The sequence below is a fragment of the Podarcis filfolensis genome (genome assembly GCF_964270895.1).
Source record: "Podarcis filfolensis genome assembly, chromosome: 4".
Classification (NCBI taxonomy): Eukaryota; Metazoa; Chordata; class Lepidosauria; order Squamata; family Lacertidae; genus Podarcis; species Podarcis filfolensis.
In genome coordinates this window covers 44,984,138-44,996,972 of record NC_139607.1, presented here as the reverse complement: position 1 = coordinate 44,996,972, position 12,835 = coordinate 44,984,138, and the positions used below count along the sequence as shown (strand labels likewise).

The 12,835-nt window shown below is 36.7% G+C and overlaps 1 protein-coding gene and 1 long non-coding RNA gene across 20 annotated transcripts in view; one reads left to right on the top strand and one right to left on the bottom strand.

Annotated features, from left to right (window-relative positions):
* Nucleotides 1-12,835, top strand: part of DMD (dystrophin) — a 953,416-nt gene that overhangs the window by 466,314 nt on the left and 474,267 nt on the right. For all 19 annotated transcript variants that reach the window (XM_083612216.1, XM_083612211.1, XM_083612219.1 and 16 more), the window contains 3 exons: nt 321-458; nt 2,561-2,713; nt 3,598-3,780. In XM_083612216.1, the coding sequence (XP_083468342.1) occupies nt 321-458; nt 2,561-2,713; nt 3,598-3,780 (474 nt within the window). The remainder of the gene's footprint in view (nt 1-320; nt 459-2,560; nt 2,714-3,597; nt 3,781-12,835) is intronic.
* On the bottom strand, nt 5,086-9,354 carry LOC310762048. Its single transcript, XR_014547829.1, has 2 exons — nt 9,146-9,354; nt 5,086-8,324 (listed from the first exon to the last, which is right to left on the bottom strand). It is a non-coding gene; the product is annotated as an uncharacterized lncRNA (long non-coding RNA).

Here is a 12,835-nt window from a genome sequence, read left to right as displayed (position 1 = left end):
AGGATATTTCTCTTTTGTTTACTCTTCCCTCTTCCTTGACGCCCTGCCTCTGACATCTACCCTCTGCTGACTTTTTTGAGTTTAAGGTCTTCTGCTTGCAGGACCGTTGCTTTTTCTTGTTAATGTGCGAAACACCATGTATATTCATAGTGTATAAAGGATGATGATAATAATAATGATTAGTAATAGCACAATATTTTCCCCCTCAAGATTTTCAAGATTCAACAGGCTAAGCAGTCTTGCTTTATGTGTAGATATATATATATTTGGAGAGAATATTGATTACATTAATTCGTTTTCTTTTCATTAAAAAAAATCAGAGTGAAGATAATGAGGGTACTGTAAAAGAACTGCTTCAACGAGGAAATGTGCTTCACCAAACAATCACAGATGAAAGAAAAAGAGAGGAAATAAAAAGTAAACAACACCTGTTGCAGACTAAGCATAATGCTCTCAAGGTAGAGAACATAACTAATAAATGCACAAATTCTCTGATCTTTTTATACATGTTGGTATTGGGCAGGGATGGAGAGTTCAGCAGTCTCTCAACAGCTGAAGTGCTTTAGCATCTACCATAGCATCTTGCCCCCTCCACATAGATATGGTCTTCCACAATGCTTTTCTAGTTGTTGTTTAATAAATCAATGCAGTCTGCTCTATGATTATGAAAGACGATTTGTCGCCAGCCATTGCTACTTGACATTCCTGGTTGCAGATAGCTATTTTTCATTTTATGCCTAGGAATAGAGAAAAACTTTCAATTCATTTTAAACATACTTTTTGATAGGTTCCCACGCAGGACTGTTAAAATTTCTACAACTTTTCAGTGTTTTTTTTCCTGTATATGTAATTCAGATTTTGTGCTGTGGTGTTATGCAAAGCTGTTTTATGCAAAGCCTTTAATGATAGTAAAATTGTATTTAGATTGATCAGATTCTTACTGACAATCTTTACAAGGGGCATGGTTATTTATTTTATTTTTCATTTTTGTGACTCACTGAACACATTCAGCCTTGACGTATAACACTAAGACTATTGAGTAGTTAAGCAAATTTGTACCTTTTAGACTGAAATTTGAATTATAGGGAAAGATTAAGAGGGAAGGGCGGATCCCCAATAATGCATAATTTAATTTAACTATAATATTTATAAAACACAATCAATTACAATAATTTACAAAACTTATTGAAAGATGTATATATATTGTACAGAAATTAACATAGCCTACTTAGAGAAACAAGTAAAGAAGAAAATATTTAGCCTTTACTTAGAGTACAATCATCGTTCACATATTTGAATAACTATTTATATACCACCCCCACCCCCCATCTACATATTGGCCACCATTTATATGCCTTGTTCACAAGTTGCAATAAATCACTGTTTGTCTTAAACCATGGTTTAATTGTGAATGTGCTTCCTCTCCGGATTCCCCCCCCCCCCACACACAGCTTCTTCCCCTTCCCCCCACAGTGGCAGTTTATTTCCATTTTAGCACTCATGGTTTGAACCAAACTAATTATAGTCTAGATCTCATGAACAGTAGCAGACGGAAAGGCGTGGTGGCAGTGCTTACATCCAAGCACAGAGCCAATATGGTGCTCCTCCTGTGTTGGCGTCCGCCCTGGCGTGTTCCTAGGCCTTGGAGGGCTAAGCCAGCTGGGGAGCCCCTGCAACGGACCAGCTGCTCTTTTGTTTGCGTATATAACTTTGAATAACAATAACAATAAATTTAGTATTTATACCCCACCCATCTGGCTGGGCAGCTCCCAACAGATTAAAAACAGAATAAAACATCAAACATTAAAAACGTCCCTAAACAGGGCTGCCTTCAGGTGTCTTCTAAAAGCCAGATAGTTGTTTATTTCCTTGACATCTGATGGGAGGGCGTTCCACAGGGTGGGCACCACCACCAAGAAGGCCCTCTGCCTGGTTCTTTATTCTAAGAAGACTCCCGCCCTGGGAGGTCTGCATACAAGCTCTGCATGGGCCTGCATCCACTCCTCTCTTGCTCCCCCCACTCTCCCTCCTGATTAGCAGATGCAACTCCACTGTTGGGAGGTCATGTAAGGGCTGTCACCGTACTCCATCATCTGCTACTGATCACAAACGCAAGCCAGGATCAAAGCATAAGGACCAAGACAGTGACACCAGTTTTCCAACCTAATTTATTAATTTCATTGATTCAAGAGCTCTCAGTCACACAACCCATTCATACATGCTCTGCAGAGTTATAGTTAGCAAAGGTAGTTTCTTTGTCTAATGAGATGACCGTCAGGTAGCACTGACGTATGGATGGAGCAGGCTGACGGCAGACTGCTCTTTCTGTGCTGCAGAGGTTTTCATCCCAACCTGTCTCTTGGATAAAACATGAAATAATATTATGGCTTGCTTGAATAGCTTGGGCAGGGGGAGAAGCTGACGGAACCTGCGTGGCTGCCGAAGGTAGAATCACAATTAAGCCATAGTTTAAGACAAACTGTGGCTTATTTCAACATGCAAACTAGGCCATAGTATGAGCTTGTGTTTGCAGTTCTAATAATGTCTGCATTGTGAACAGGATCTGAGGTCTCAAAGAAGGAAAAAGGCTTTGGAGATTTCTCCTCAATGGTATCAGTATAAGAGGCAGGCTGATGATCTAATGAGCTGGCTGGATGACATTGAGAAAAAAATAGCAAGTTTACCAGACCCCCAAGATGAACAGAAGCTAAAGGTAATGCCATTTTAGAAGCAGTGTTACATATTACTATTATTAATAATAATATGTGTTCATATATGTGTCACTGTATGTAAATGTAATAAGATGTAGAGATATAGTAGTTCAATACCTAATATTATTATTTAAATGATTTAAGTAATGCTTGTTGAATTGCATATTCCTATCCTTGTGTCCTTGCAAATGTTACATTAAATAGATTTTAGAAAATTATAGGAAATAATACTTTACTTGTGTATATCAAGTGTACTCTGTTTAGAAACTTCCATTGCTTTATAGAAAAAAAAAATAATTGATTCTGTATCTTTATTCCAGATGAGCAAATGACTTATCGGTATATGGATGAACTCTTTTTTCATGTTAGCACATTCATTTTCATCAGAACATAAACATATTTCATTGTCAAAATTCTAAAGATTTACTTATTTGTTGTCAAAGAATTGCCTCGTTTATTTTGCATCGTCTTCTTTTGCTTCATTCTCCGTTGAGTTCTTTGCTTCTTCTCCGTTGAGAAAAACAATTAAAAACTCTAACCATTCAACTGACAATCACTATGGGTATTTAATATGTGGTTTCTGTACATTACAGCTATCTTTCCAATTACCTGTCAGACTGTGCTAGGGAGAATTAGACAGTTAATATATGGGCCCACATTACTATACAGAATACACATGTCACTTAAATATTTAAAATCAATGACCCAATACTCACCTTTGTTTTTTTCTGTCTAATTGTAAACAAAAATAAATAAAAATAAGTGTACTTTTTTGTTTGTAACAATAAAGTTGGGAAAGATTCTACCGAAGTATTTTGCTAATTCTTAGGAGTTTATTATCTAGTTAGCTAATTGTCCTGGGCCCTGTATTGATTTTGCTCAATAGGAAATTGATCGAGAATTGGAGAAGAAGAAGGAAGAGCTGAATGCGGTACAGAGACAAGCTGATCGCTTGTCTAAGGATGGGGCTGCAAAAGCAGTGGAACCAACCCTGATACAGCTCAGCAAGCGCTGGCGAGATATTGAGAGCAAATTTGCTCAGTTTCGAAGACTCAACTATGCACAAATTGTGAGTTGTTCCTGGCAAACATGTATGTTTGCAAATACTGCTACTAACAGAACCCTACTAACAATGAGAGTCCCCACTGCTATGCCAACTTGCCTAAAACAAAGTCTCTGGTCAGCAAATGTGGGCCACCTTATTTTACCATACAATATAAACCTCATGGTACACGATTTGCCTGGATAATGCCCTAAAAATTTTTAAAAACACAAGAAAGCAAGTATAAACAGCAGAGATTCCTTAGTATTCAACAAAAGTACATCTTAATTTTTGTTGCCTCATATTTTCCATAACATTACCGGTTTAAACCTGTCAGCGTGCCATACATTTATTTTGTTCAATAAACATGCGTGACTCAGAAATATGTATTTTCAACCTACCATCCCATGCAAAAACTAATTAGCTTTTATTTCCTCATGATGTACAATCTACACACCTAAGAACAGATTGGAGAATTTTTATTTCTACTTCTTATACATAACATATTCTTTTTTCAGCTTAATAGGACAATACATAATTTTTCTCAGTTTTTCACTAAACAATTCAAATGTTCTTTTTAATAACTTCTGGAGGAGGGAGAATGCTTCTTTCACCTATCCAGCAGACCTCTGCCATTGGGAAATATGTCTTATCTGAAATTGTACTTTCAAATAAAGGATGCAATCAGGTTTGCTGAGTTAAGCTTTTAGGTATTGAAAGAATTGTAGTTCTGGTTTGTATATATGTATTACAAGAATAGCATTTCCTATTTTAAAAAAACCCTGATGAGAGCAACATGTTATGTTCAGTGCATGAGAATTGTATTACATGCACCATTTCACTTAATCTGTGGACCAATGTTTCATTTGTAAAACTAGTGAATAGACATTTCCTACCTCACAGGGATGTTGTGAGGACGTATTAATGTATATATGGCACTATGGAAATTTCTCATGCTTTTGTGAAATCAGAAGCTAACTTTGGTTACAGAAAATATTTCATAAAGTTTACATAAGTGATCTCATAAATACAATCATATATTGAATATAGATGCCTTTCATTATCATGGAAATTGCCCCCACTTGCTTAGCAGAGGGTGCTTTTTTACAGTGTATTTAGTGCACAGTAATATAAATACAGCTGCAGTAAAATTGGGGGGGGGCTTTAAAAAATCAAAAAACACAGTTGCTGTTAATCTGCTTGGTTATCCCCATTTACATCAGTTCAATGTTTGCTATACAGGATTTTGGAAAGAGACTACACCCTCAATTTTCTGCCCTTAAGTTTGTGGAGTATATTCCTCAGGTTTTCCATTTCTTGGTGAAACTACTATTCATCAACCTGACTAAGAAGCCAACAAATCTTCAGTGAAGCAGTTTCTTACTGTTTAGAGATGTATGTATAATGTAGTCAACAATGTACAGAAAGGAATGTGCAGGAAAACTGAAAAGAAATTCACATTCCAGTATTTGGTGTTCTGCTTAGGAGAATTGTTATTAGAACAAAATGTAGAAATCAAGTAATTCTACAATTGGGGAAACAATTTTGCTGCAGTCCAGACAAACCAGTGCATATAGGAGGAAGATTTTGTATTGTGCCCAAAGATTCTTCCATTAGGAAAAGATACCTTTGAATCCAATCCTTTCCCTATGCCAATTATAGACTGCCCTAGCTATGCTTGGAGGTGAGATCAAAGTTCCATCTAGTTGCCAGTCTGCTGTTCTAGGGAAGTCTTTTTTTCTTTTTCTTTTAAGGGCAATATGGTGATAGCATTGCCTGTTTGTCCATAGCCTCTGGTATTTAGAAATACACTGCATTATTTTGCAGCATAGATAAAGCTCTTGTTTGCAGCCATGGTGTTTGGCTTGTCCTCACACACTTTTAAAGATCAAGGGCTCAACCTCAGCACATTCTATTTCACATAATCCATCATTCTGCTGCTCAATCAAGGAGAGTCCAAAAACAAACAACCTCATAAACTGGAAGTGTTTTGTACTAGGATGTGCTTTTAAAAGAGCATACCAACATTCAAATGAATCCCAAACTGGCTTACAAACAGTAAATAACAATAATATGATAGAATAGATAATATGATAGAATAACATAATAGAATGTCACAAAAACGGCATAACTCATATAGAACAATTAACAAATCATCAGTAAAACAATTACAATCTATAAAACTTTTAACAAAGCAACTAAAAAATAAGCTAAACATCACAGTTAAAGCAAAAGTCATATATGATTAACAAATCAATACTGCATTTATAATTTATATAAAGTTATAACAATTCATAAAAAAACAATATTAACAGCATTAACAAAATAGTAAACAAAAAGTAAACAAAGCACTGTTAGTTTCTAACACACACACACACACTCCACACTCCCACAACTCACGATCTCTCTCTATTCAGCTCATTAAAATACACATACACATAGAGCTTCTGAAGATTCCTCAGGCTGGAGGTGGAGCAGGACAGGTGAAACCAATCACCCCATAATGACAAACAGAGCCTCTCTTCTCACAGTTCCTCCTCTGGAAACCACTCTCTTATGAAGGCTCTAGGGCTGGAGGTGGTGCAAGGCAAGTGGCCATTACTTATATTTAGCCATCTAAACATGTTCTAGGGTATCATAAAAGTGAATGTTGAAAAATACTGCACATTAAGGTAAGTCTACAGACTTTGTTTCGTCATGTTCAACTGCAAGTAGCTCATAGCTGAATTAGTTTTAAGTCTGCTCTGGTTTTATCATTCCTTTAAAAATAGAAGGCTAATACACTATTTTTATAAGAGCACCTCGTGGGAATTGTTCTGCAAACATATCACCATAGTACTTTTGCTTATCTGTTAGAAACCAGAAAGGATAATTTAACCAACCTATCCACTTTCAGCACAAGTTCACTAAGATATTATTGCTGGCAAAAGCATGTCAAGGACACATATTTAGCCATTTTTTTGATAGAAAAAAAATGAAATATGTGCACAGTATTTACATACTTATATAGCAAGCAACCAGATCTTCACACTCGGTTTCTATAGACACAGGTGTGCAGAGAATATAAGGAAAATGAGCAGTCAGGCAGGAACATTTGAGTAATCAAGTCACCTCTGTTGGAAACAGTGCCATACAATTTATCTCTCCTCTTTCAAATTTGATATGTTATTAAGCCACAAGAAAGAATTGGATGAAATCTGTTCCCTCCCAGCCGTTCCATTTAGATCTGAATACTTTGCATCACTTTGCCAAATGGAGGGTTTTAATTGTTTGGTGGTAGGTCTACAGTGTGTTCATACTTGCAAAGTGGTGTTATATGGCAGTGAGGGTTATGATAACACACTGAATTTAAATGTGTAGCTTTTCTACATCTGACTGAATATCTAAGCTGTTAAGGCTATGTATCCCCCCACTCCCAAATGCAATATTGTCAATTAATTCAGCATAAGATCACAATGGTTATTTTCCTGCTCCAGTGTTTTAATTTTTTACAATTGAGTATGTTATTTGGGCAAAGTGCCATGCAATTTTCACATTTCCTCTCAATATAATACAGCTTTCAGAATTGCTTTTAGCAACTGAATACAGTGCAGTTGGCTTAACAAAGATGCACTGGTGAATAGAAAGGATGAACAATTAACAGAAAGGGCTTCCCAGGGATCTTAAAAAAAAAGGATTGTCACTTATTGTTTAGATGTCTATTAAAGTTAGTGACTCTTTCAAAGTTAACAAGAGACTCACACGCCTTGCATAAATTGAATAAAAAGACAAATAAGGTTCCTGTAATTTTTTAGCAACAATGAGCCCCTATAGCCTACCTACCTTGTTATATTATCTCCTTGAGTGCAGTATTGCAGCTGTAGTGGTGAGCACTATACCGTATTTATAGAAGGTTGTTTGGTTTCTTCATCGTCTTTTAGTTTCACTGATGGCAACAGAGTTACACAATATCTTGTCCCCACTCTTCTGTTGGTGAAAGTGTGATTTCATTGCATTTCATAAAGGGCTTTTAATGTAATACAATGAAAGCACTTATGTTGGGTGCCAGTTAGCTACCAGGCTAAATGCAAGGTTCTGGTTCTGGTGTATAAAGCTATATACCGCTTGGGATGAAGATATCTCAAAGATCACCTCACCCCTTATTTTTATCCAGTCAATCACAGTGCTCTGAGGTGAGAACTTCTGACAGATACCATCTTATCAGGAGGTCTATTCTCCAGCTCAGCTGGCTAGAGCGTGGTGCTGATAACGCCAAGGTTGCAGGTTCAATCCCCATGTGGGACAGCTGTATAGTCCTGGACTAGATGATCCTCATTCTTCCAGATCTGCAATTCTATGATTCTGCACATTATAGGAAACATGCCTTTAGTGTTGTGGCACCAGCCCTTTGGAATGCCTTCCCCTTAAATATCAGACAGGAGCCATCTCAGTTGCCTTTTTTGTGCCTTCATGAGATATTCTTCTTTCCACAAGCCTTTTATGTTGAGATCTTTCCCAGTCTGCATCTGTGTTGGAATTGCTTTTAATATGTTTTCATTGTTTTATCACTTGTTGCTTGTCACCCTGGGCTTCTTTGGAAGGAAAGTCAGGATATAGATTTAATAAATAAATAAAGGTTCTTTTGTACACATACTGGGCACTGTAGATGGGCCTATTTCAAGTCCATGCTATTTTCACCTCTTTTCTCACTTAAAAGTCTATCCCATCACATCCACATTAATCTGTTAAAAATAAATAATCTACACAAACGATCACATTCAGATATTCATTCAAAAGAATGTTTTCCCCTCAAACTGCACATTTCTTATTGTACTTTCGATACATTTTTAAAACCAATAATTACACATTTTGGAAATATGGTGGATGAGCAAATACGATGTGTGAAATATGGGGGATAAGTGAATTTCAGCCTGAACATTAGTTCTGGAGGTACAGATCAGATCAATTCACAGTGTAATTCTCTGAGATCAAATTCTTCAAGCATTCTTACTGGAAATGGCTTCCTTTTATCAAAAAGAGTAATAGGATTTGAAGGGCATTCCACATAAGATCCATCACACAGTGATTTATAATTAGCTGAAGCCATTTAAAGCAGTTTCAGTGTTATAAGTTAAGAATGACTACTCTGAATATTTGCTATGCTACTGCTTCTACTAATACTAAATTAAAATAATAAAGCTAAGCATTAGAAATGAGTATTTTCATTTGTTTCTTATAGTAAAAAATAATAATACAATGACAGAATACCTTTAACAGCTGCATCTGCGAATGCTAGCAATAATTGTTACTTGTTTCTAAGCGAAATAGTGTAAGTCTGAGTGAAAATAATTTTATTGCATACGACCTAAATGTGGTTCAAATATCTGCTTCACAGAAAGCTATATACACTTACCTATCAAACCTGCCTCATATAGGATATTAAAATATGGCATGACTATCAGGATCTGCTGTGTGGTGGGCTAGAACTGCAGTCCAAATGGCCATGGAATACACCCTGTGGAGAAGAATTCTGCATTTCAATCAGCTACTGAAGGTCACAAGCAGGCTTGCCTGGAGTAAACTTGTAATTTATATATCAACTTAGATAGCAGTTGGGACATGTCAGGGAGTGGGGGAATATCATGGGTTTTTTGTTTTTTGTTTCCTCTAATTGCAAATATTGTGCTACGAAGCACAAGAAAATAAAATGAAAATTGACTTTTATCAAAGAATATTTCATGGAAAGCTTGACGTTTACATCTTCCTACCCTATATATCGGGTGGAACAGACCAGTATTTAAATACCATTAAATACGGTGCTTTCTACACCTCTAAATATTCTTTTACTTTTTTTAAAAAAACAAGATTTAGATGGGGAGGGGGAATAAACTCTGAAAAATCTCCTCTGAAAAATTGATGTTTAAACAAATGCTTACGTTTCATTAAAAGTAAATGGAGACAAGCAAAATAACATGTTGCTGCAAAAAGGCAGATTAAAAAAAGTAATATATGAGAGAGAGAGAAAGAGAGAGTGTGTTGACTATGGGGGAAGGGCAGAGTTCTTACTGTGGAACACTAATACAGTGGTACCTCGGGTTAAGTACTTAATTCGTTCCAGAGGTCCATTCTTAACCTGAAACTGTTATTAACCTGAAGCACCACTTTAGCTAACGGGACCTCCTGCTGCCTGCTGCCGCCGCGCCGCCAGAGCACGTTTTCTGTTCTCATCCTGAAGCAAAAGTTATTAACCTGAAGCATTATTTCTGGGTTAGCGGAGTCTGTAACCTGAAGCGTATGTAACCTGAGGTACCACTGTAGTCTTTACGAATCCTTGGCATGCACCTTTCTAGGATGATGCAGATACATTTCAATGTTCTGATGCTAAATACTGCATTACAAGTATCAGACAAAACTGCTTTGCAAATATTGGCTACAGCCTGTGGTTAGTGTGGAGGCAGCTCAAACACAAGTCCTTATTTGGGCAACATGGTGTGCCCTAGCCAGAAAAAGAATAAAGGAGCAAAGCAGTTACAATTTCCTCTTCAGGAGGTTGAATTCCCACACAGTCGTGGTAAGCCATAGTTTGGCTTATAAGGTCATGCAAACCAGGTCACTGTGTTGTATTTATTTCATAATTGTATAATGTTATGTGTTACTGTTTGAAAGCAATATCTTGCTAATTTACATGTAATGCCTGGAAAGTCCTCCTCTTGTACAATCTAATACAGTGTGAGTACTGAGGAAATAAAATGAATGCAAGGATAAAACTGGTTTTCTAAATAAAATGTGTTTTTCTATGTAATTGGAAATCAACTAATGTATCACATACAGGGCAACTTCTAGATTTACCGGTATGTTCATATAGTTACAAAGCCCTCATTTGAGTGAGGAAAAAAATCAATTTTGAAGGCAGATCCAGAGAGACCTATATATACCTCAAATCACCTTTATGTTTTTCATAAAATTAATGCAAAATTTATATACATCCAATATGGAGCAAACCTTAGCTGTTCTGGAGACTGAGAATTTGTCTTCATTCAAGTGGGACAATCTCATAGTTCACTCTGGCATAGCAAGCAGTGCATGAAAAAGGCACTTATTCAAGCCTAAGTAAATATTGTAAATTCCCTGGAGAAGAATTTCTCTTTTGGTGTTAAGAAATCCAATATTTATTTAGTTTTTCATGCTGTTCCATAGTACCTGGAATTAACACTTATTGTTTTAAGAATTTCAGGTACTATAGTTCTGGATGTATAATTGACATGTTTTGGAGCCTTAAGGAAATATTCCTAAATTTGTGAAACTCTTCCTCAGATGTTGTCTGGCTCTCTTACACTTTTGAGACCAACTCTTATTTTGCTTCTCACAATACTGAGATGAAAGTAAACTATTACTTCTCCACAACCATCTTTGCATTTTCAGAATGAAGTTTGACCTTCCTTATTCTTTCCATAGGCCTCTCAATATTAGTTTGAGAGAATAAATCAGTTTTAAAAGACAAACTGAATATCAGCATCTGTGAAACAAGTATTAAAATTCTGCAGCTTGGGGCATCCCAAAAGTTAACAGGATTGTATCAATTGCTGCCATTCTGCTTTTACAACAGAATTCCACTTGTACAATGGAAACACCTGCCCTTATCCCCTTCAGTCTCCTGCACACCCTGAAAATCTGCTCCAGAACATTGGAGGATGATTGAAAAGAGGAGAGGAGAGGAAAGTTCTGTTGTGTGAGTGGAATGCTGCTCATACAGCATTGGATACAATCACATATACATAATAATACTATGCTATAGCGTCCTGCGTTTTCTCAGAGCCAGCTCCTTTGTTACACATATATGGAAAAGAGAAGCACTCTTCAGGTAGCTGAGCATGTGGATACCCCCTCTCATGAGACCTGTGGGCTCTGATGGTTACCTGGTGCTCACAGATCTCACAGGTAAGACTGTTCAGTCGTACTTTATATAATACAGTCTAAAAGGGGGATGTAACCCAAGCAATTTGTGCTTCTTCAGTTATATGCCATTTTTGAGCTGGCGCTATGTAGTTTTTGATACAGGGAAAACAAGGAGATATAGACAGAACTGTGTCTCATAAGATATGTTGATGTAAGCCTGCAGTTAGTAATGTACAACACAGTGGTTAAAAAACAGAGTGCTATTAGTGTTAAATGAGGGCAGTCAAAAAGATTATGCATATTCGAAATTATGATGAGAGAATACAGTATGCTTTGTACAATTTTTAAACAATAAATATTAACTGATATTTTCACTTTTCGAAGTGGCTCGGTTATAGTACTTTCAGATGTACCAATAGATTTATCAACATTCTGAAAATATTTCCATCTGGATGTAAAAAGCAAAAGTAGTTGTGTTGGTACATAAGAAAAATCCCCACCATCCATACTTGGGCAATACCTTTATTAGGACTAACCAAAATGTCCTTAAATCAGGACAAGCTTGACATTTTTGGTTGATCCTAATAAAGGTATTGCCCAACCATGAATTTTGGGCTATATTGATATGTACATAATATCCCTGAGATTTATCTCAGCACTTTGCAAAGTCTGCTATTCAGAAGAGAGTTTAGTTGATCAGAAAGATGTAATTAAACTTGCACAATGCACCCCTCTATAGCTTTTATACTGAAAATACTATTCCAATATGTTAGCATCTTGATGCAGACTGTGATAGGCAAAGCTTAAAATACTGGGAATCTGCCTTGCATAGCACATTCATCCAATTTAGGATGACATGATTTAAGCAACTTCTAGAACGAGCATATGCTTATTTGGCTATCTGAATCTTCTTGCTTCCCTAGAAAGAGTTATGTGGGGTCCACCTTGGGATTTTGTAGAATAGTTGCCCTAAGGCTATTGTACTTATTTCAACAACCTAAAGTCGAGCTTGTTCTCTTAGACAATGGTTTATCTATTGGGTAGTGGAATGGTGCCAATTTTTGCCCTTTGTTCACCACCATTTTTGTATGAAAGTGAGAGCTGGACCATAAAGAAGGCTGATCGCCGAATAATTGATGCTTTTGAATTATGGTGCTGGAGGAGACTCTTGAGAGTCCCATGGACTGCAAGAAGATCAAACCTATCC